The 25,215-nt window shown below is 43.0% G+C and overlaps 1 protein-coding gene across 1 annotated transcript; it reads left to right on the top strand.

Moving 5' to 3' along the window:
• The first annotated feature begins 661 nt into the window (after positions 1-661).
• Positions 662-2,019, top strand: LOC123429964. The gene is made up of 4 exons (XM_045113928.1): positions 662-732; positions 1,125-1,387; positions 1,475-1,565; positions 1,645-2,019. Exons 2-4 carry the CDS (start codon positions 1,128-1,130, stop codon positions 2,017-2,019), a joined length of 726 nt encoding a protein of 241 aa, XP_044969863.1. The 5' UTR covers positions 662-732; positions 1,125-1,127.
• Positions 2,020-25,215: the final 23,196 nt, after the last annotated feature.

The following is a 25,215-nucleotide window of genomic DNA, read 5'->3' as shown; positions in this document are numbered from 1 at the left end:
GTATTAAGCCCAAGAAGATTTTGCTTTAGTAAGTCGGGTGATATCTTGTATTTTTTTTGTAAATTTGTCCAGTTATTTTTTCGCCTTTCTGTTACACATGATTCTGACAGTTATTTGTTTGAAATATGTAGATACAAAAGCGCATCAAATTTGACTGCACAGTCAATCATAGTCGCATATTACAAAGTAGTAGAACTCGGGCTTACAGACAATGGTGAAAGCAAAACATTCTATATCCAGGACAGGAAATAGTATTTAGAGGGGTCAAAGAAGAAAGCGAAATTAGGGTGTGATTATTAGATGGTGGTGCTAAAAGGGGCGGTAATCTCAAGAAAAATTTACGGGTAAATAACTACTCGCTCTGTTATTATATATGATGTACTTACATCTTATATCGTGGGACTGAGGGAGTACCTCAAAGAAGACATAAATTTTTTGATGTAGAAAATCTGTAGGATGACTATGCTTTGATGCATAGTTTGCAGTAGCACTTCACTTAGGTAAAATATAAGTTCTTAGCATATTCAACAGTACTTCTATTGAACAATGCTCAATTGATATTAGGCTAAAACTTCGAGAGTACCTGAGGGGCCAAGGAAAGTGTTGTTTATAATCTTAACATGAGTCATCTTTACCATCTTTACTATGGAGAATGGTACAAGATCAAAATTAAGAAGAGTGTCAGAGTGGATCGTACACACCAAAAGTACTCGTGCAGAAAATCATCAGCAGGTACAAATTTGCCAAGGCATTGTGATTTTAGTTTGATTGGGATAGGTAGCAATCTACATATTTAATTCTTTCTTTTTTCCCTTACATTCCGTTTAAAGGTTCAGACAATGGATTTTCATTAAAATGAGCTTGTTAATAAGATGGTAATCAAAATCCTTTGGATGTCATTCCTCTGTCTTCACTTCCATCTTATATCACAATTTCACATGTTACATTGATGTTAATAGACGAACGACACAATCAAGGCTTTCATGTTTCTCACTCCATAAGTTCTCTGTTGATAGAAGTAGATCATAATTATTTAACTTGTCTTCTTGGATAAGTTGTAACATTAACATTTTCTTTTAAAATTCTATACTATGTAACGGATAAAACTCTTATATTGACTGCAGGTGATGTCGAAGAATTGGAAAGAAAGAATAAAAAATGATTCAGCAGACTTCTTGTCCATCTCAGAACTACTACCTCAGAGCAAACCATGTAATTTGAATATTTATGCATCCATTGGCAAAATTGTCTTAATGGGTTCTCTTAGACCTGAATTGAAGGGGCACTTGTCAGTTATTAAGAAACATTCCTTGAATGGACATAATGATATCGTCAGAGATTTTATTACTACTGGATGCAAGTTATGTGGTTTACCTCTATACCAAAAGTATGCAAACGCATGTCATCTTATCAACATTTCATCAGTTAATCTATATTGCTCTGCTTGTCAAGATTTATAGAACTCTCTATTCAGGAATCTTCATGGAGACAGTACTTATCCAATCGATTGCCTTGATAATCCAAAGTATCTCCATGTTGTTGGACAGATATATAAACCATTCATGGTAAGAGATCCAGCAGCCAACCTCAAATAGTTTCTTTGTTGGAAATAGATTAGTAAAACCATATCTTCACGATCCGCAGATCTATGTGCAAGACCAAACTAGACAAGTTCCTGTTCTTGTGAAGAATAAAGTTGCCGAGATTCTGTTTTCAAATATCAACGCAGATGATGTGTCTGAATGCTACAAGAGCCGCCATTGCATGCTGGTAGATACTTGTGACTCTGGCCAGTCAAGCACTTGTGGAATGCTAGATGGCAGTGGCAAGACAGGCATTGCTAAAAGGAAAAGAACCAAACATAAGCTTGATTTTCATCTTATCTGGCTCATTGTTATGAAATGTCTACTGAACCAAGGCAAGAACAGTCCATTCTGCTTCCAGATTTCAGTCAACCCCGGGAGAAATGTTGAGGATGGACGATTTGAACTGATTTCGTTGATAATGCCAATACCATGAGATGGGAATTCTTCTTTTACCACCTATCTCAAACCAAACTAATGGTTATTATGTGCCTCTGCAAAAGGAATTGAAGGTCTGTTTTTCACAGGTGATTGCTGAGTACACTAGAGGTGCTTTGGTGTTCCCATGGTTTGTACAGCGACATGGTTAGGACGACAGAAATATTAGACCACTAATCTTCAGTTTTAGCAGGATCAACTTAGCAGAAGCAAAGACCTAGCACATTTATGACAAATCCTCTGTAACACTCTGCTCCTTACTTTTAAAGAGCCCATATTCAACGGGGGTCTCCAATTAAAATTGCATCACCCTATTTTGATCACGTTAACAATTTCTTAAATCTTTCTCATCCAATTCTTTTATACTATCCAATATGCTTTCTATTTTTTAAGCCTTCGCAATTAATTAAAGACATCAATTTAAAATTGGGTCACTTGACTTTGACCGGGTCAACAATTTCTCAATAAGCACTCTCATTTATTTCTTTTAATTCATTATATTTTCTATTTTTGAAATTCTTTCATTAACTTGAGATATTCAATTTTAAATTTGTTTTACGATTTTGACTAGCCCAATGAATTTACAAATCAATCAGCAGCAATCGGCTGTACAAATATATCAATCCCGTGCATCCTCCCACCATCTAGAAAAAAAAGTGTTACCATGTGATAATGTAGCATCAATATAGTATACCAAAAAAAGGGTTTCCCCGCTTTGTATACAAAACAACCAACCGATACAACCGACGATACGTGCTGGGGCCGGCAGCATAATCATGCCCAAAAGAAAGAGAAAAGAAAAATAAGAAAAAAAATGCGAGCAACGCGGGATCAACGGAAGTTGTAGTGTCCCACAACTATTGCGCCCACCGAATAGTTCCACCACACGTCAGTGCCATCGGATTGCCATGTGCCAAGCAACACCTTCAAGGACTCCGACGACAACGACGCTGCTGCCCGGACAAGTCCTAGGATTTCTCCCGCCACACGGAGGTTAGTCGGGAAGAGGTACATCTGACGCCCTTCAGGAAGGGAGGGGGCGCCCGCAGGCGTCACCGCATCGGTGTCGGTCAAATTCGATAGAGATTTCTCCCGACCCCTCGCACCCATCGCCCGGGACCAATCCTTAGCTCCACCATGCCAACAACCACCGTAGATAGCGGCCGATAGTACCACAACCGCGTGGGAGGGGACAACCTCCACCGACACACGCGGTAGCAGATCGGACGCAAGCGCAGGGGCATGCTGGACCCCTTGCCCATGTTACATTGATGTTACATTGATGTTAATAGACGAACGACACAATCAAGGCTTTCATGTTTTTCACTCCATAAGTTCTCTGTTGATATAAGTAGATCATAATTATTTAACTTGTCTTCTTGGATAAGTTGTAACATTAACATTTTCTTTTAAAAATCTATACTATGTAACGGATAAAACTCCTATATTGACTACAGGTGATGTCGAAGAATTGGAAAGAAAGAATAAAAAATGATTCGGCAGACTTCTTGTCCATCTCAGAACTACTACCTCAGAGCAAACCATGTAATTTGAATATTTATGCATCTATTGGCAAAATTGTCTTAATGGGTTCTCTTAGAGCTGAATTGAAGGGGCACTTGTCAGTCATTGAGAAACATTCCTTGAATGGACATAATGATATGTGAGATATTTTATTACTACCGGATGCAAGTTATGTGGTTTACCTCTATACCAAAAGTATGCAAATGCATGTCATCTTGTCAATAGATGCAGTCAATATACCAAAACCTCTATACCAAAACCAGTCGGGCCTAGATCGGGCCCGTTAAGCCCCCGCCACCGCGCTGCAGCAGACGCAACATAGGAGCGGCCGCCCCCATCACCCGTATGGCACCAGACCAGCCGGAGATGACCTGCCGAAGACCGAACCGGCCCGCCCTGTCGGGTCGCCGATCAACAGACTGCCTCGCCGCCAAGGGCAGCACCACCACCGCACCTACCATCGGCCCCTGCCACCAAGGCGCCGGACCGCCGCCCGCCAAGCAGCCCATGCCAATCCCGCGGCCTGTGCCGCCCACCGGGCCAGATCCAGCCTCCGCTGCATCCAGCCCCGAGCACGCCACACCTGCGCGCAACCACCGCACCGCGAGCCCGCACCCATGCCTCTGCCGCCGCACACGCCAGTTGCCGCACCGCCGGACCCACGCGAGCACGACGCCCTCGCGCTACCAGGGCGTCCCGCACCAGCCCAAGATCCGAGCGGAGGATACAGGAAGCCCGCCGCCACCCGGCGGCATGTGCCCACATCGGCAGGGAAGGGGACCGGAGGAAGGGGGAGGAAGCCGACATCTAGGGTTCGCCCTCTCGGTCGCCCGCGGGGCTACACGAGAGGAGAGAGGGGGGAGGGGGTCGGGGCATCAATATAGTATATGAAACCATTGAAAATTCCACATAAATATAAGTTGAGAGCGGATGAGACAAAATCACACCATGAAAGACCCACCAAATAAACGTATTATAAATAAAAATAAAACATACTATCATCTCTTTCACGTCACGAAAGAGATGATAGTATGTTTTATTTTTATTTATAATAATGGGAGAAACCTTCGACCAAACAACCCCCTCTCTTTTCTCTTTTCAATGTAATGAAACGCAAAATCTCTTACGTTTTCTTGAAAAAATAAACATTTCGTCAGTTCTAAAATATAAGGGGTACTTTTTTTGAAAAGTCAAATTTCTATAACTCTGTCCAAATTCAGAGCAAAAAATATCAACATCCACAATATTAAATAAAAATGAATGGAAAATAAATTTATGACGAATCTAAGCATAATAATTTAATATTATGAATTTTGATATATTTCTCTAGCCAGCCTGTCCGTATCAATCCGGTCCGGGAGACCTAGGTTTGACCCAAGGTACTTCCATTTTTTCTAGCCATTTCTCAAACCTCAAATATTTTACAGATTAAAGTATTTTTTAAAATATTCATATCTTTCAAACCTCAATTTCAAATTTAACATGTTAATTTTTTTCACAAAGGCCATCTCGCAAAATTGTCGCTTAATTGTCACCTTAACCCATTGTTATATATCACTTATAAGTGATAAAAAATATTCATGATTTTAAATATGTTCATGATTTTTAGAAAATGTTATGATTTTTAAATTGTTCATGATTTCATGAAATTAAGAGTGATAGTGTATCTCAGTAATACAATAAAATATGGTCATCTTTATTAAAAATTAGGAAAAAATAATCGATTGCAACGCACGAGCCTTTTGCTAGTCAACAATAGAGGAAAGGAGAAACCAGCGAACAAGATCCAACCAAATGAACGATGGCTTGGAGGATGAAATCAGAATAGTACAAATAATGAATTCCGTCCAATTACCCATTCCCGCTGTACAATGAACTGAACTCTATCTAAACTCCTTCCGGAGCGAGTTCCTCCTTGCCTTAACAGACGCAGCACTGGCAAGCGCGTTCTTCTGCACCGCCGGCTCCTCCTTCGCCGTGTTCCCGTCCAACCCCTCCTCCGGCTGCTGCAGAGCTTGCAACTCGGAAGCTGCAGTTTCCACGGCGAAGCGGTTGGTGATGTCCTTGAGCGGCGCCCGCCTCCGCGCCCTGCCGAGCCGCTTCATCTTGCCTTTCTTGACACCAAAATGATGAGGGCGGACGACAGCAGCAACCGCAGCCGGAGGCGTTGTACTAGGCGGCAGGTTCTCCTGGTCCCCGCTGTCAGCTGCCATCTCGGAGCTCATACGAGCAGACGCTCTTCGGATTGGAGGTTGGTGGTACAAGGGCGGGTGGTGACTCTCGGGCGGCGCTGGGGAAAGGAGGGAAGAATCCATGGGTATTTGTATCAGCGGTCGGAGGGAGGGAGCAAGCCAGAAGATTTGAGTTCTGGAGGGAAATTTAGGCTGGATAGAAGTGGAGGGAGAAGACGAATCTGTGGGTTTTGCTGTTTTCGTTCGAAGCGCCGGCAAATCTTGGAAATTTAGATGAAAATTGAGATCTCGGGCCGCCTGACGGGGAGAGAGCCGGGTAGGCGTCCGCCAAAAAATTTCGTTTTGGGGCTGGCTGCTGCGTGGCTAGGAGGGAGATCCACATGGATGGTGGCCGGCTATGCGCTGTCCGCACCCCGTTTTGTGACGTCAAAATTCGCAGTCAGTGGCACCGTCGCTAATCCTCGCCGCCTCGCAGTCAGGCTGAGGTAGACGGACATAAAACGCAGTTTAACATGTGAAAGCAAACGGAACGTCCATTTTTATCCGTCGCCGATCCATTCTCTTTCTAATTTGGATCATTTTTACATTGAAATGGACATCACACGGATGGGTAGAACGTGCGCCCTTGTCCTTCCTTGACCTCGTTGGAGACACAATGCCCCCACTTTTCCTCGTTTTTTTCAAAATCATCTCGCGCTCCCCTCCCCTCCCTCCTTCATGGCCGGTACCTTGAAAAAACCCAGCAACCCGACTATCATCATGTGGCCTCGGCGAAGAAGAAGAACCCGAAGAAGTCGCGGTCGAAGCTCGCACGGGTCGACCGTGAATGGGCTAAGAGGACCCGGCAGAGCGTTGCCGCAGAGAAGAAAGCCGCTGGCAAGGTCGGCGCGCGACACAAGGTCGTCGTCGATGATAAGGAGGCCATCGTCGCCAAGGCGCAAACCTTCCTCATGCTAGCACATGTCTCGTCATCCATTCTCTCGGTCGCTGCTATGGTTGTGGCTAACACAAGCTCGTTGCGCATTCGCCCTCCGCGGTGCTTGTCGCCCAAACTCCTCCATGACATCGGAGACGGGCGATTTTCATTCGCCTAGGTACCATGCTCGGACCCGGTTCTCCACGTCGTCGGATGGCAGCGTGATCGCCCCTGCCACCCCCGATGTCGTCACAGTCATCGACCTTAATGTCACGCCTGGGTATAGTAGCATCGGCATGTCGTCCCCGGGATGGAAAGGAAGTAGCCTCGGTCGATTTGTACGACCAACCTTCCCGTGGTCCACAACCTATTCGAAGAAATGTCAATCCCTACGCCGACGACCCAGACTACAACGCGTTCATGGAGAAAGACATCTTCGAGGGCCATGGTCAGGCCTTCCACGCCGAGGGCCAAGACCAAGCTTATGATCCCGATGCAACCCAAAGCCAAAACGGTCGTGGCCAAGACGGTGTCGACGAAAAAGAAGAGGCCGACAACCATGGAAACTCATGGCATGAAGATGAGAAAGAAGAGGGTGTGGACATTGCGGAGGGGCCATTGTTTATCGATGAGCTCGCTCAAAGAGCCGAAGCACAAAGGAGGAAGCAAAGCATTCGCACGGGATCATCCAGCAAAGATGAGGACACTTAGTGGGAGTCTAGCTTAATAGAAATGATGGAGTACTCATATTAACAAAGAATTCCTTATTTTTTGGGAGCTCATTCGAAAAGAACTTTAAAGTTAAGCGTGCTTGGCTTGGCGTAGTTCTAGGATGGTTGATCGACCAGGGAGTCAGTCCCACATGCACACGAGTGATGACAAAGTGCGTAGGAAAGACTAGTATTGATATGTGGGCTAGTCTAGATCCTGCCAAGCGTAATGGTTGTGAACCAAAGTTAAGCGTACTTGGTTTGGAGTAATTTTAGGATGGGTGGCTGACCGGGAAGTTGGTCCCGAGTGCGCACGAGTGAGGATAAAGTGCGGAGGAAAGACTGGTGTTGGTCTGTGAGGCTAGTCTAGATCTCGACAGGCATAACGACCATGAACCGATGGCTGTGGCCGGGGCGTTATGCACTTTGATTTGCGAGAGTTGGATGGAGATGGGGCAAGATCCCAAGACCGGTGCCAAGCAAAAAGGATTCGGTTTTTGGACGAGAGTTCAGAAAACCTTTTACAAACGGAGGAAGTTTGCGCCCAACAAGTTTGCGAGTGATTGTGGCATACACTCACTCCCAAAGAGGCGAGGGTTCATTCAACAAGAATGCAACAAGTATTGTGTCATGATTGAGAACGTTGAAGCCCGTCCCGTGAGTGTCCTAGGCGTGGGCGACTTGGTATTACCTATCCTCTTTCATTCCTATGCCTTGTTAATTTTTATGTTATCTTGTGTCCTTTCTATTACATTTGTGGCCTTACCTTTGACTATGTAGGCATTCCAATCTTTGGAAGTCTTCAAGGCCCGACATAAGAACAAGCCATTCACTCTCACACATTTTTGGTCGCTCATCAAAGATTACACCAAGTTTAACGATCAGTATGTCGTTCTAACAAAGGAATGATGGAAGGCGTTTGCGGCTGGGGATGGAGATTCGGTGAAGAGGACGAGTGGCAAGACCAACTCGAAGATTGGCGAGAAGCGTGATGCGACATCTTTCACCATGCAAAAAAGTTTGCACAACATGATAACTCAAAAGGAACTGTGGACGAGAAGAAGTGCCAAGGAAAGGAGGAGCAAATGAAGATATAATTGGAGCTCCAAACAAATAAGCTTGACATGGAGGAGGCCGGCAAGAATATGAAGCTCAACATTGAAGAGGCCGAATGTCGATGCTAAAATTGGGTGATCTCGGGTAGGGCTCCCAAGCTGCAGAACGGGGATCAATGGGCAACAGGAGTCAAGGGATGCGATGTTTGTCCATGTTCATGCCCTCTCAAAGAGGTAAAACCTTAGGTCATGTTTTGATCATAGTGATGTGATGGAGTATCAAGTACAAGATGATCCACCTCGAAATCGTATGACTGTGCTCTATCCTAAGGTGATTCATCGTGCCTCTATGGACTAAAACCCTTGGCTTATATACACATCAAGGGTACCTAGGTTTATACATAAAGTCGGTTGCCAACTAGAGATAAGCATGCCAGATATAAGAACTGTCCTTCACTACATAACAAATAGACATCCTTGACATTATGGGCCGAACGAAAACTTTTTTGCATTGATGTGACACTTTCATGACGACAATTGTGACAAAAACACGTAACATCATCGATTTGGTCGGCTCTATTGGGTTCTACCATAGGTGCATGACATGTAAATTAAAAAAATATTTGCACATGACATCCAAAAACATGCTATAGAGATGGACCACAGATTCTTACCATTAGACATGTACTGTCGTGCGGTGGAAGTAGAGTTGGGGCAGCACATTCGTGAAGTTAGTATCCTCCTTGTCTGATTTCCCTCGAATAGCTGATCGCTGGATCCCACGTACACGTTCGCCGGACTGGTGCAACTGCACCACCTCTAATGGTATCCGCGTGTGCAGGAGGAACACCGTGTAGCGAACTACTAGGTCCGATCACACAGTTGGCGGCGACTGGAGGTGGATAGTGGCAACACATGCAAAGCCCTAATGATGGTGCCGAAGCGATGAACTAAATGAGTGTGTCGCACCTCCAATATAAATAGGCATCAATCACGGACTCAACTCTTGGGCCTTGCGCGAATCCTAAAGCCCACATGCTCCTTTCCTTTATGAGCGCAACCCCCTAGCTCTCGTTCACTTGGTCGTGAGTAAGATCACATCTGGCTCGGCTAGTTGATAGTGGCCTCTAGCAAAGCGTGTCAACTCCAAGTGTCCGATGAAGCTGGTTAGGCAAACATGTACTTGACATTTCTATTCCCTTTGTCACACGATATATGTTGTCATGCTCAAGACGACATGGTCATCCTTGTTGCAACACGACCTCTTTCTCGTTTCAGTGAATCCGACAAACACTTCGGATTATATCATAATCCTCATTGCATGGCCATGCTTATCCACGTCAGATTACCCGAGGGGCCTAGAGTATATCTCTCCTAATCGGAGGGGCAAACCCCATCCTGCTCAACCATGTCTCGCAGCATGGGTCTCGACATGCCCGAAACCTACCTTTGTAACTACCTAGTCATGAAGTAGAGTATCGTCGTCCGAAAGCAAGTCTGTCACCATCCCGAGTAAATGCGCCAGCTTAGGTCTTATGGCATAGAACGTATGTTGTACCAAAGACTCACAAATGACCTATCGCTACGTCTAATCGTTGGGCATGTCCAACTCAGCCCTTATCTCGACTAGGATCTGACTACATCGAATTCGACCAGATCTTTTTGAGTCCATATTATCCTGCTAGCATCCAATGCTACATGGCTAGTGAGACCGGACCATCCACCGTGACATATGCTAGTCTGATTGGCTGTGCGTCCCTATAGCCCTTTCAACCAGGGATCATTTAGGACATTCATTATACAATGCATAATCTCACAACCAAGTCACGTACTTCACTACAAGGAATATGCTAGTACACGATGCTACATTGTCATGGTTTTTCATTTACGACGATCGCACGACGAAAAACCAAGCGTCGAAAACGGAGCGTCAGAAATGAACAGCAACGACGTTTTCGTCAAAATCGTCGTAACTTTACCACGATTCCTGGATTGTCGTAACCTTTACGACGATCCTAAATCATCGCTGACAATCAAACCCAATCCTATGTGGCAGTCCTACGTGGCAAAATTACGACGAAATCAAAACGTCATGGCTGAAATCAGCCCAACCCATTTCAATTGATCATATGGGCTCATTTTATATTTTTTTGGGCTTTTTCTTATTGGGCTTCTTTTGGTCCTTGGCCAATTTTCAGCCACTTTAGTTTTTTTTCGAATTTTTTTGATCATTCTAATTTGGGCTTCTTTTGGGCCTTGGCCTTTTCATGCCCAAATACATTTGATCCATTTTCAGTTTTGGCCTTTTTTTCATTTTTGAATTCAGCAACCTTTTGTTCCAGAACTTGGTTTTATTTCTATTTGTTGGGCCTTTTCAACCCAATTATTTGTCCAATATTAAATCCAACACTATTTCATATTCAAATCAAGAAAACTCCAAGTTGAATTAAAATCATCCATCATATAATATCACAAAATACAATAACTCTATCTCATGAATACATTTCCTTACACATGAATATAGCAAGAACGAACAGAATTGTACAATAAAACAATGGCACATCTACACAATACAATGACACATCAGCACCCAGGCCTTCTCCTTGTCGCTCAGGCACCGCTGCAACTTCTCCCAAGCGGAGCTGATCCAACCCAGCCAACCCCGATGGTGCTGATCCAGCACAAGACTAGCCCCAGCCCAAGATGCACCAGCCCCAGCCGGAGGCAGCCGCATATTTCTGCTTGTCTAGGCATGGCCCTTCTCCTACAAATGCAATTCAGAAGCACACTCTTAGGAATTTTCTGAAAATAAGCAGTTAACTGAAAATAGCAGTAAAATACAATAGCAGTAAACATGATCAATTCGTTACAATCCCACGAGGAGCAAAACATTAAGAATTGTGAGTGCATAATATAATAGTCAATAACTATGAGATTTAGAACTATGAGACTAAATAAACTGATGTGTTGGATTTTCACTTTACAGATCCTAGAAAAATGTTTCCTAGTCCCTAGTACCCACTACACATACTACACTGATAACTAGAATTGTAAATTGACATGCATAACCAACCCCTAGTTCCTCCTTTTCTTATTCAACAGGACTAACTATGTAAAAGGTAATTATTTATCAGGTGCAAAGTAAAAGACAAACCACCAAACCAAGGAAGAAAAGAAAATAAGACTAAAGGAAATTATTTAAGAATCATATGTTAACGCACGTAAATCACAAGTACCTAATCAGTTAAAAGCATAATCGAGAATCTGCAACATTTAGATAATACCAGATACAAAAGGTTAAATAAGTACAGTGACTTATCAAGCACATTCAAATAAGTACAGTGACTTAAAAGGAATAAGTACAGTTACGGAAGTACATTTTGAAGTTCTTTATCAACTCAAAATCACAAGTGGCACACATCAAATTTTTTACTTAACAAGGTGTCTGATTGATTCTGACTCCAGTACACCACTATTCTTCCAACAATTTGTTTTCCCTTCCTATCACTGGACAAAAACTGCAAGGAGGAAAAAAATTGCAGAGATGTTGAGATTTTTCTGTCTGTTTTTTTATTTGTATGCTTGTCTGGATACTGGATAGGCTTCAGTTGCAAGGCAGAGCAACCACTCTTGAGTGCCAGTTGGCCATTGTGGGATATGTGGTATGGTGCAAGTGAGTACCGAGTATTGAGTAGAGTCCAACTAGTGAAAACTACATGCATAATGAAACTAAAAATAGAACATAGTCTCATATGAACATTATAATAACATGAATGCATGGAAATAGATTAGCAGGTGTAGAAAAAAAGCTTCAATGAATGTGTTTGTTTAGCTGTGGTACTACCTCGATGTAAGGATTCAAAGCCATAGCTGGTCCAGCCATGGCATCAACTCATAACCGGAAAATGAATGTTGTGTGCAGGAGTTGGAATGTACCAAGTGCACAAGCTCATATCTAAGTATGTTGCTATCGAACCAAGGTAAAATCATGAATGTGTTTGTTCAGCTGTGGTACTACCTCGATAGATGTGGCGAAACTTCCACTCGGTGCCGTGCAAATCCTTGGCGACCAGCTCCTGAGACGGTCGCTGCTGGTTGTAGTCCTGTGTTCCTGGAACCAGACCAGAGAGCTTGAGCAAACAAGTTGACGGAAAGCGCAATGGCAAAAAGAGCATATTTAACCTAGTAATTCGACAGGAAGTAATTGTTCTTATAATGGGTTCTCAACTAACACTATGTTTACCAGATAAGTTATAAAAGAACATTGATAATGATTTCCCCAATGCCACCAGTCTTAATAAGTACACCTCACAAACAGGGAAATTATTGTTTTCATTTTTAATCTTTCATGCATACAAAAGTTATAAATAGTAAGGATTCTAACATTGTCATCATGTAACATTGTCATCATGTGGACAACAGTTTTCTTCGATTCTTGCAGCAAGAGAGAAAAAATAACATGTAAACCACGGCGTGCACATGTATTACCATCTGCATGAGAACAACTTGATTGTAGATAGATTCCAACCAGTTAGAACATAACTAGTCATCAACCCGTGCGTCCGCACGGGCTATGCTATTTTTATATAGATGCATATTGGTTAAGTTATATTAATATTAGTATGATGCTAATATAATTACAATTTATAATAATTAATATTAAAAATGCTTGTAGAAAATGTATGATTCTCACTTCCATCTTCCTGTTTATGGTGCCTTTATAACACTAAACATCCTATTTTTCATATGCCGAATTAAATTGTAAAAATGATAAACTACCATCAATCAAAACTTATTTACATGGCATGAATACATAAGTGAAAAGCGTTGGCTTTTACAAAGAATTATATTCATAAGTGTTCTTTTGTGCTAATTCCTCCGGACCCTTGCAAAGAATGCCATGTTTCTCATATGATGTAAACAAACATAGTTTTAGTGACGTAGGATGCAAGCTTAATCTTATGATTTTATCTCTTCCACCTTTAAATAATATAGTGAATAAAGGGTTGTATACTTTATTTATAATAATGTTACTTTGCTAATTGCAGCCATGCATAAGCTCCTGGAAAAAGCTCCATTGCAGATCTATCATCATAATGATTGAATTATGCTATTGTAAATAATAATTAATGACAAACGACCCAATGAATGTTCCATTTTTAATAATTTCTTCATTTATATTGTTTAATCAAACAATCAACCACACACAATTATCTTGAAAAAAAATAACAACGGTGAATATCTAACGGACTCATCTTTTAAGAAATAGCAATCTAAAACACTGGTACAAAAATATATAGCCATGAGGCATGCATATAAAACGTGGCCAATTTTATTCATAATCACTATACGGAGGCAATATAATACAAATATTGGGGAGCGAGTACTCATGCGATTGGCAACAAAATTATTAGGCACGCTGAACAAAACTATACTATTTATGCTATTGTTTTCACGAAGTATTGTTTGTGTCCGACCAAAAGTGTGAGATGCTGTCTTAAATGTCCCAGTAAATATAACTTAATTTCCTCCCGCAGCAGGTGTTTATGTAGTGGTGCCACCTTAGTTATCTGCTAGCAAAAGTTGGATAAGACAATCAGATTCAGTGTTTACTCAAGAGAAAAGGACCAGGACGAGAGTTGTGACAGAGTGAAAGCAGGGATTTTGATATAGGTTGCGACTTGCATTTCACGAACGCACGTACAGGAGAGGTAAGCTGACTTTCCAAGCAGGTTGGTCGATTCTGGCTGGCCAGATGCGTTAGTAGCTAAGACATACATACAGGACTGGAGAGGTAAGTTGACTTTCTAAACAGCTTGATCGATTCCGGCTGGCCAGATGCGCTAGTAGCTAAGTCGTACAGACAGGAGGTAACGGAGATTAATTCCTGCTGAGTGCCAACAGACGCACGTGGGAGCATCAGCAATCCCAAGTTCGTACTGATCTGTGGCATCTTCCTGTCAACCGCAACAAATCCGATACTCCCAATCAGGAACGTAGGTACCATACAAGAGGGCCATGTAGGTGATTGTGATGAGCAAGCCTGCGAGTCTAGCAGAACAATAGCGAATGGTAATTTCAGAAACACAACTTGCTCATACTAAGTCCTTTATATATGTCATCTGGATCGGTGATTTTTTTTATTTTTTATTGGATTCTTAAAGGTTTGAACTCACAGTTGATATTTGTATCTCTTGATCAAATCTAACACAATGCTGTGACAAGATAAGCTATTGCGATTCTCTACAACCAAGCAGGCACCACAAATCATCAGTCATCCCACATTTACTTGAACTGCTGATCCAGAATAATGTATTGCATATGCCGCTTACCTGCAGTATACCCATCAAACATATTTGTGCAATATCAACCCCAAAAGTAAGGCTACGAACTCCACGAAAAAATCCACCTGTGCAACACAGCAGAACAAGAAACTAAACATCAAACAGTATGTCAAATTGAATGTACCATCATCCTGTTCAGGAACAATACTGATTAATACCTTGTAGAGCAAGACCAACACAGAACAGCTTCAGTGCACGAAGTGTTGCCTTTCGAGTCGCATCCAATTTGTCCGGCACTCTCTGCTGGGCGAGGAAATGCGCTGGTCAACCAGGTCAACTGACGGGCGGAGGAGGCGCGTACCTCCGTGCTGGGCGAGCGAATGGGCGCAGAGGATGGCGCCGCCGAAGGCAGAGGCGGCCGCCGCGCTACGGCCGCGGCCATGCGCGCTGCGCCGCTCGCACGCCGCCATGTCCCGGCTCAAATCCGCGGGTCCTCCCGCCCCTTCGCCGCGGCCCCCCTCCATGGCTTCAAAGACGAGCGAGGCGGTGGCGGGGGACACCGGACGCACAGGCGGTGGAGGCGGCGCCTGCTCTGCTGCTGCTGCCGCCGCCGCAATGTCCTGGCTCAGATCCACGGCCGCGGGTCCTCCAGCGACCCCCAGCGAGGGTGGCCGGCAAGCGACGCGGTGGTGGTGGCTACGGAATGCATCAGGGAAGGAGGCTGGGGACAGGAAGGAGGTGGCGGCGGTGAGGAGATGGGGGCGAGGGATGGAGATGGGGACGAGCAAGGAGAGTACGGCGGTGAGGATGCTGTGTTGGATCTGGCGAGAGGGATGCGCACCAGCGTGTCCTCGAACTGCTGCGCCACGAGCTGCAGCACCGAGTGCCCCGGGTGGTCGAGCAGCTCGTTGGGCCCGTGCGCGCGCCGCCGCGCCGCCGCCTCCGACGAGGACAGCTCGCGGTCCCTGTCCTCAAACGAGGTGGTGGGGATCGGGAGGGGGCGGGGACGGGGAGGAGGTGGCGGCGGCGGCGAGGAGATGGGGACTAGGGAGGAAGGGTGGGATGGGGGGATCTGACCTAGGGTTTGGGTTGATTTTTTTAGTTTTTTTTTCTGTACTTAGATGGATGGATGGATGTGGGATGAAGAGATGGATGGATGGATGGATGGGCGCCATGTCATCGATCCGTGGGAAGGGTTTTGATTGGTTCAGAAAACAGTGATTTAAAATACTCCCTTCGTCCCAAAATAACTGTCTCAACTTTGTACAAGCTCTAATACAAACTTGTACTAAGCTTGAGACACTTATTTTGGGACGGAGGGAGTGGTTTGCAAATACTAAAAATAGAGGAATCTATGTTTTGGGCACATAGTTATGTGGAAAAGATTCAACTTCGATGTGGCCATTAGCTATGTGAAGCACTCATCTCAACTCCTTTTGATAGCAGCTTTGATGATGCCAAGATACCAAGAAGCAAAACACACACAGGCCAACCTCGTGCTCCATCCAAAAGACACTGGCACGGGTGGCTGCGGCGTGGTGCACCAACTGTTTTGATCGTCGTCACCCGTCCGTTGGATCAATGCGAGGCGGCAGCCGGAGACCAGCACAATGCCCAGTCTCACCGGCAGCGGCGGACGAGCGTGTCACTTCTTTTGCGCTCATAAAACGGCAAGTGAAGAGAACTTTGGAGCGGTACAGATGAAATTTTTGATGCGGTCAAGCTTTATTCAGTTTGTTAGCAGGAAAGGAATACGATGATGGATTTGCAACCTGGAGGTAGAGCTGAAAGCATGTATATGTAGAGAGAGAGCGAGGAGGTACCAGGATGGAGTAACAGTAGGTGGTTTTGATGATCTCCTTGATGTCCTCCCGCGCGCTCTTGAGCTGCGCGGCATCCGACGTCGCCATGCATCGGACCACCCACAGCCGCGGCACCACCCTGGCGGCGCCACCGCGCGCTCTCCTCGCAGCCTTCCTTGCGCAATTGAATAGAACCAGTTCATCGATCCAGGAGAGCTCTATTCCATCCAATAGGAAAGCTTTAAATAATTTGTGTTTCTTTAGACTATTACTTTCGTCAAAATAAACATGATAAAACTTAGTAATTTTTTTCACAAACTTTCCACGCCTTCTAGAGACTATAAACCAATACCACACCAAATTTATAAACATGAGAGCTTGTTACATTTTCAAATAATATGAATGGTCGACATACCCGCTGTTTTGACCACATTTTGAAGTGGACGTGAAAAATTCAAAAAAAATCAAAAAATAGAAAACCTTCACATTGTGTCATTATATGTGACAAAGTTACTAGGTAAAATAATAACCTTGTAATATGGCAATTATTTTTAAAAAATGTTCTCGGAAATGAGCTATCATGTGTGAAGATTAATGGCTTTCAAGCCAAATGATCAATCTTATGGTCACATTCATGGCATAATTTGTTCAAAAGATCTAATATTGTGCACAAGGGTGCATATTGAAATGGCAAACAATGTTACTTAAGGAAGTTTTCATTTTCCTTGCATGAAAAAATTATTTTCCATTTTTAAGTGCCCAAAATGAGTTTTTTTGTGAAGGACCTACCATATATTTGTAACAAAATTGTACCAAATCATTTTTCTAACATACTAGGACATATTTAATGTACGATTGACCAAATGGTTGGGTGTTAATGGATTTTATCGACCTCTCGTGAAAAAGACAAATTTTCGTTGAATCAGTTGAAAGCGGGTCAAATTTGAACTGCAGCTACATTATAGTTAGCTCCTTATTTTTCTTAAAAATCATTTTAGGTACACAAGTATCTATTTAATCATAGAAACACCAAAATATTGTCAAGGTTCAACCACTAGGTAGGAACGGTCATACCCGATGTTTTGACCGCGTTTTGAAATGGCCATGAAAAATTCAAAACAAATTCAAAAAAATGGAAAACCATTGCATTGTGTCATTATATGTGACAACGTTACTAGGAAAAATAATAAACAAGTAATGCGACAATTATTTTAAATAAGTGTTCTTAGAAATGGGCTATCATGTGTGAAGATTCATGGCTTTCAAGCCAAATGATCAATCTTATGACCATGACATAGTCTCTTGAAATGATATAATATTATGCACAATGGTGCATATTGGAATGACAAACAATGTTGATTAAGGAAGTTTTCATTTTCCTTGTATGAAAAATTCATTTTCCATTTTTCAAGTGACCAAAATGAGTTTTTTTGTGAAGGACCTACCATATATTTGTTTCAAAATTAGACCAAATTATTTTTATAAAATACTAGTCCATATTTAATGTACAATTGACAAAATGGTTAGGTGTTAAAATCTTTTATCCACCTCTCGTAAAAAAGACAAATTTATGTCGATTCAGGTGGAAGCGGGTTAAATTTGAACTGCAGCTGCATTATAGTTTGCTCTTTATTTTTCCCAAAAATCATTTATAGGTATATAAGTATCTATTTAATTAGAAATACATGGTGTGGTGCCTTGACGTCGAGGTTTGGATGGTGGTCGAGGGCCCCAACTCCAAAGCGCGTGAACTTGCATGCCAGCCGCATGGTCACCGCCTGACTGTTGCGTTGCCACGCGTTCTAGGTGGAATAGGCATGTCTGGTGGGTTGGACAATCCCTCGGTAGGTGTTAGCAATAAGAATACAATAGAAGAATCTCACGAGGAGACTGAACTAAGCTCAAACATAAATTAGCAGCCAAGTGTTTGATTAGCGGTGCGGGTAATTCACATAGACAATGGGACTAAATTCTGGCTGAGTATGATCATCTACTAAGGAGACTCTCTTGGCAAATTTTTAGCTCAAATGGATGAATCTAGGTGGCGCTTGCTTTGCAAACTAACACATTGTGCAGAAATATGAATGTTGAAGATGGGATCAAATGAATGAATGGATTGAGCTAAAATTTGGTGTATGATGTTAATTTGGGCGTATGAAGGCACTGTATAAAAATTATAACATTTGGACATGCAAAAGTGACACTTCCTTTACAATGTGCCAATGTGGACAGAAAATGGTAATTGAAACTGGGTTCACATAGATGATTGGATTGAGCTGAAATTTGGAGGAGGATGATAATTTGGGCACATTAAGGTACTGTAAAAATTTCATAAAAATTGGATAAAGAAAAATTATACTTCCTTCACAATGCTCTCTACTGAACAGAATATTGGGAAAAATATTGAGGGAAACTGGCTGAATTAAATGAGTTAAAATTTGGTGGAGTGAGGTTATATGGTCACTGTCATCCCGTGGTAAATTTTCATTAACTATAAAGCAATATAAAGTCTAGTTGCTTCACCAAATGAAAATATTACCACAAACAAAGATTGGATGATGAGCTCACGTGGATTGTTAGATGTGGCTAAAATTTTATGGAGAGCTATGTTTTGGGCACATAGATGATGTGGAAAAAATTCAACTCATCAGGATATTCTTATCTAGTACTTCCTTCACAAAGCTGTTAGCTGAACACAAACTTTGGAAATTTGCTGAGAAAGATTTACTAGGCAAATCGTTACGAAAGTTTTCATGAGGCAATGATTTGGATAGGAAAGAGTGCCCAAACAATATGAGGGTAATCAAAGAAATAGAAATAACACTTCCTACACAAAGTGCTATTCTGAACAGAATAGGAAAATGAATATTTTTGAATTATTTTTGAACTATGGAAGGGAGGGTTTTCACATATTTGAGAAATATATAGTCCAAAGTATTTATGAGAAATTTTCGAGAATTTTTGGAATGATAGAATAGTAGGTTGCTTCACAAACTAGGATCAGGTGGGATAGAATGGACCCACGAGTGACATGTCAACATAGTTAGAACATGTTACGACATTTTTACAATCGTCGTAGAAGTTATGACGATCTCATCTTATGCGGTTACGATGTTTTGACTCACATCGTCGTAATTTATATGTAGATTTGATCCCTCAAACGGTTTACGATGATCTCGGATGAAATCGTCATAGATTTATGACGAATTCGTCAACGACATTTTAAAAAACATCACATATGAGCATATTTCTTGTAGTGCTTGTTAATACACATGATTGATAATGTCCAAGGACTATCTTTATTCATAAACACATAGGAAATGTCATCATACATGATTGCCTCTAGGGCATATCTCCAACAGGCTCCCACTTCTATGAAAAAAATTATGATAGAAAATGGTTCTTTTGTCCCATGCGGGCCGGACTCGCATGCCATTCTTTGGGCCATCCATGACATAAAAAATACTCGTAGAAGTGAGCGCGAGGAAATTTTCAGTAATTTCCCGCTTATGGTGGGTAATCGGAGGGTGGTTGGGGCCGAGCGAGGCAATGTGTTCTGCGCGTTTCTCACGTACACGCGTGTGTGCAAGATATTTGCTAGCTTCTAACTGAACCTGAGCAAGGCGTTCACTAGCTTACTGAACTCGAGTGATCAATTCAATTATCCTTGTCACTATGTACTGAACATGGGCGATCGATCCCTCACACTATGTACTGAACCCGAGCGATTCCTTGGCTGCTAACTAAACCGGAGCATTTCCTTGGATGCTTATTTAACCCGAATGATCCTCCGTGCGATATATGAGTTGGGACGGTTGTTGTTGGTTGCCTCTTGATGAACAATGTTTGTTGCTGCCACGAGCGATACATGTAGGATATAACCCCATGAGCGAGATGTGTAGGAACTAGCCCCTTGCGCCCGATGTGATGAGCTGAGTTGGTTGGGTGTGGATGAAAAATTCCCGTTGTTTGCGTCCACTCATATGCCCACCCCAGCCGATGGGGTTGGCGTTGGATGAACATGACCTCGTGGTAGTTGTAGACGGTGTTGGAGTGGATGAACAAGACCCTGATCAATCGAGGAAGTCGTGTCGCGGTACGCCACACCCCCAACCAGTGTTGGGTGGATGTAAAGGACCCCATGGGAGCTTGAGGAAGTCGAGGTGGATGAATAGGACCCCGTGGAGGCTCGAGGAAGTCAACGATGGATGAATAGTATATAGCTCATGGAGTCCCGTTTTACGGTACGCCACACACCGTGGACCACGTTTCTTCCATCGTAATCGGTTTGTTTCCTTCGATTTGTGGTACACCACACAACTGGACCCTGTTTCAACCGTAGTCAGTTGAACATAAGTCTGTTTTTTCATTTTGCGGGACACCACACTCCGAGTTGACTCGCTTAGCTCATCCATTTCGACCCAGTCGGTTGGCTGCTGATGAACAGGATGTCATTGCTGACATCCATTGACTCTGTCATGTTGTCTCTCCATGTACACAATCCATCGCACCACCCGTATCTACGTACATGGCCATATTTACTTTCTTGCAAATTGGTTTACGTACATGTACACGATTTAGATGGGACTGCCTCAACTGCTACATCCGGGGGATCTAATATGATATGTACTACTTCTTATTGAGAGAAATTGATCGACCAATATATACATACACGTTTTCGACCATACAAATAACGCTACCTATGCTTCGACCTGGTGGGTCCCACCTATCAAGGGGTATAATATGGCACTTCCTTGCGTGCGAAGATGTAGCTGGTGGGTTCCAGCTACCAGGGGGATGAATCATTTTTTCGCCTAATAAGGAGGCACTTCCTGCATGCGAAGATGTAGCTAGTAGGTCACAACTATCATGAGGAGGAAATCATATTTTGCATAATGACTAGGCACTTCCTTGCGTGCAAAGATGTAGCTATGGAGCAATTATTTTTTTCGTGTAATAAGAAGGCACTTCCTTGCATGCAAAGATGTAGCTTGTGGGTCCCAACTGTTAGGGTGAGCAATCCTTTTTTCCAAGTAATAAGGCGGCACTTCCGTTCGTGCGACCATGGCATTGTGGGTGCCAGCTCTCATGGGGAGGAGTCATTTTTCGTGTAATAAGGATACAGTTCCTTGCGTGTGAAGATGTAGCTGATGGGCCCCAACTCTCAGGGGCACGGACTATCTTTTCCACGTAATAAGGAGAAACTTTCATTCGTGTGACCATGGACCTAGTGGGTCCCAGCTGTCAAGGGGATGAATCATTTTTTTGCACATAATAGGGAAGCACTTCCGTTCATGCGACCATGAACCCGTTGGTCCCAGTTGTGAGCCTCTCCACGCACAGTCCTCTCCTGATGGTGGTCGTTCATTGACCATGTTGACGACACCGCGTCGTGAGCACCAAGACGATGGATGACGCGCGAGGCCTAGGAAGGGAACGACCCAGAGCCGGGGAAGACTCGACTGTGGATGCCCACGTGGAAGGGAGTATGACGGTTGACTCGTTTGACTGTGGTGTGAGGCTCCCGCCGCCCGAGCATGTGCAACACTGCCCAGCACGAGCATGCATGCATGCGGCTCGCCATCCGGCGTTAACATACATCCATGTGGCTGGCTAGCGCCTGCCTGCCCGCGGTGCACGCCGCTCGCACACACCCCTCACGCAGCTGATACACTCATTTTGCATCATGAATTACTACTGATATTTGTGTTGATCCTATTCATTATCCATTATTATCATATAATTCAAATGCCCTTTCTCTCTAAATATGCAAGGTACAACACTGAGAGGGAAATATATGGAAACTGAAATTCTGGACGGGGAAACCAAGAAAAAGGCACAAAAATCAACTTGCTCCAGATGATCTCGAACTTTACGGAGAATGTTTCTAGCATATTTGAGAATTTCTATGCCAAAAATATACCGGAGAGGGGCCATCATATGGGCACAAGCCAACAGGGTACCCCCTGGCTGCGCCCTAGTGGCTTGTGGGACCCCAGTTGGCCCTCTTGCGACCATCTTGTCCTATATGTTGTGTTTTACTGAATAAAAAATCATAAGTTATCTTTTGGGACGAAGCGCCACCATCTGAAAGCGTAAACTTGGGTAGGGGCCCTTTTGCTCTCCGACAAAGAGATTTGGCCTGGGGAATTCCCCTCCGGGAAGGGGAAATCGAAGCCATCGTCATCACCAACGCTTCCTCTTTCGTGGGAGGACCAATCTTCATCAACATCTTCACCAACACCATCTCATCTCCAACCCTAGTTCATCACGTGTATTCAATCTTTGTCTCTAAACCTCAGATTGGTACATGTGGGTTACTAGTTGTGTTGATTACATCTTGTAGTTGATGCTTGTTGGATTAATTGGTGGAAGATATTATGTTCAAATCCTTAATTATTATTATTAAACCTCTCATCTTGAACATGTTGATGATGTGTGAGTAGTAATTATTGTTCCTGAGGACATGGGAGAAGTCTTGTTATAATTAATCATGTAAAGCTGGTATTCGTTCGATATTTTGACGATAAGGATGTTGTTACTTCTCTTAGTGGTGTCATTTGAATGTCGACTACATGACACTACACCATGTTATCGGTCTAAGGACAGTCATTGTGGACTAACAAAAAGATGATGGGTTGCGAGAGTGATAGAAGCTTAAACCCAAGTTTATGTGTTGCTTCATAAGGGGCTGATTTGGATCCACATGTTTCATGCTATGGTTAGGTTATTCTTAATTCTTCTTTCGTAGTTGCGGATGCTTGCGAGAGGGGGTAATCATAAGTAGGTTGTTAGTTCAAGTAAGAACAACACCTTAGCACCGGTCCACCAACATATCAAATCATCAAAGTAGCGAATGTGAATCAACTTAATATGATGAACATGAAAAGACATAAATTCCCATGTGTCCTCGGGAGCGTTTGCTTCATATTATAGAACTTTCGGTCATGTACTTTGCTATAAAACGATTGATCTACCTTTTTGCACCTTTGCTACTGTTGTTACTTGTCCCCTGTTACAAATTATCTTGCTACAAAACTATCTATTACTGTTACTTACAACACTTGTAGAGAATTCCTTGCTGAAAAATACTTATCATTTCCTTTTGCTCCTCGTTGGGTTCAACACTCTTACTTATTGAAAGGACTACGATTGATACCCTATACTTGTGGGTCATCAAGACTCTTTTCTAGCAATATTGCTCGGGACTGGAGCGCCTTTGGTAAGTGGAAATTGGTAAGAAAACACTTTTTGTATGTGCTAAAATTTATTGTTGTTGATTACTCTGAACGGTCACCCTTTGAGTGGCTTGCTTGGGGCATCTTCTCCTTGAACAGAAGTTGAGGATATTGTTCCTCAACCTTGTGAACCTACTGAAAATATTTATTATGAGATTTCTTCGGGTATGGCAGAGAAACTGTTGGCTAATCCTTATAACGGTTCAACTCATCCTGATTACAAGTTGATATATGTTGATGAGATTTGTGGATTGTTTTAGCTTTCAGGTCTACCCGGAGACAAAGTGTTAGAGCATATTTCTCCATTTGTGGTTTTGTTAATTGACGATAATCCCTATGGACTAATGGTTGGCTTAAGTTATATTCGAAGGATTTTTCCATAGGCACTTCTTGAAGTCCATCTGCTGGCTTCAAGGAGTTTATACGATGACCAATGTGGTTTTCAAGGTATTGTACTAAGAATGGTCATAAATACACAAGGTTGATCAAGACTAAGACAAAAGTAAATCAATTTGATCAACACACAAAGCATACAAGATGTACGGAGAGGGATCAAGTGATCACATGGTATGGTAAGCATTGTCCACTACACTTTTGTGTACTAACCCATGGTCTTCGTGAGGGTTCTATGTGGGGTTAGGTGTGTTTTCATGGGCTTGCATCAAGAGGAATATCTCATTCAACCCATGAAGGATGACATCAAGTAGTGATCGTCAACAAGTTTTCGGTGTATAAGTTCAAGTGGAGCATCACAAAGATATCATGCTTGAAGCTTGCCATCCATTGTAGTGGCAATGGACTTGTGAAGATGTGCTGAAGAGTGGCTCACCCATAGTGAGTATGGGTGAGCAATCGACTAGTCTTCATCAAGGCAACACAATCAAGAAAGGTGGTCCATCTTGAGGAAGACAAGATCGTCATAATCAAGCTTAAGTGGACTATGTGCAAGGTATAGGTTTGCCCTTGATAGGTTTTTCTATTTTAGGATAGATTGACGTACTGTCAAGGGGGGGGGGTCTCAAGTGAGTAGCTCGATCGTATCATTCCTTTAGATCTCGAACCATTTGCATCCTTGCATCGTATTTCTTGGTTCTTGTTTGGTGTTTCTCTTTGTGAGTATTAGAGCTTTTGGTCATCTTTATGATAGGCTCGAGTTCATCGAAAATGGAGTTCATGTGCATCTTCTATGACATTTTCGATGTTGGAGTGTTTTCTGGTTCTTCATTAATAGAGGTTTCACATCTATATATCATTGGTATTTTCTTAACTGCATGTTCTTAAGATAACCAACAAGCTTGAGTTTGCTCAATTCGGAGCTCGTATGCGAAAGTTATGGCAGTTCTGGGCAGGTTCTCTATTCCAAGCGGTACTACCTATTATCACTGGTAGTACCGCCCAAGCCGACGATAGTATCGCTTAGAGCGGTAGTGCTCCTACTGGCACCGGTGGCCTGTAATGCTACTCAGAAGTGCG

This window comes from Hordeum vulgare, chromosome 2H, assembly GCF_904849725.1.
Source record: "Hordeum vulgare subsp. vulgare chromosome 2H, MorexV3_pseudomolecules_assembly, whole genome shotgun sequence".
NCBI classification, from domain to species: domain Eukaryota; kingdom Viridiplantae; phylum Streptophyta; class Magnoliopsida; order Poales; family Poaceae; genus Hordeum; species Hordeum vulgare.
Note: the sequence above shows the minus strand (reverse complement) of the source record. Positions and strands in the feature narration are given on the sequence as shown.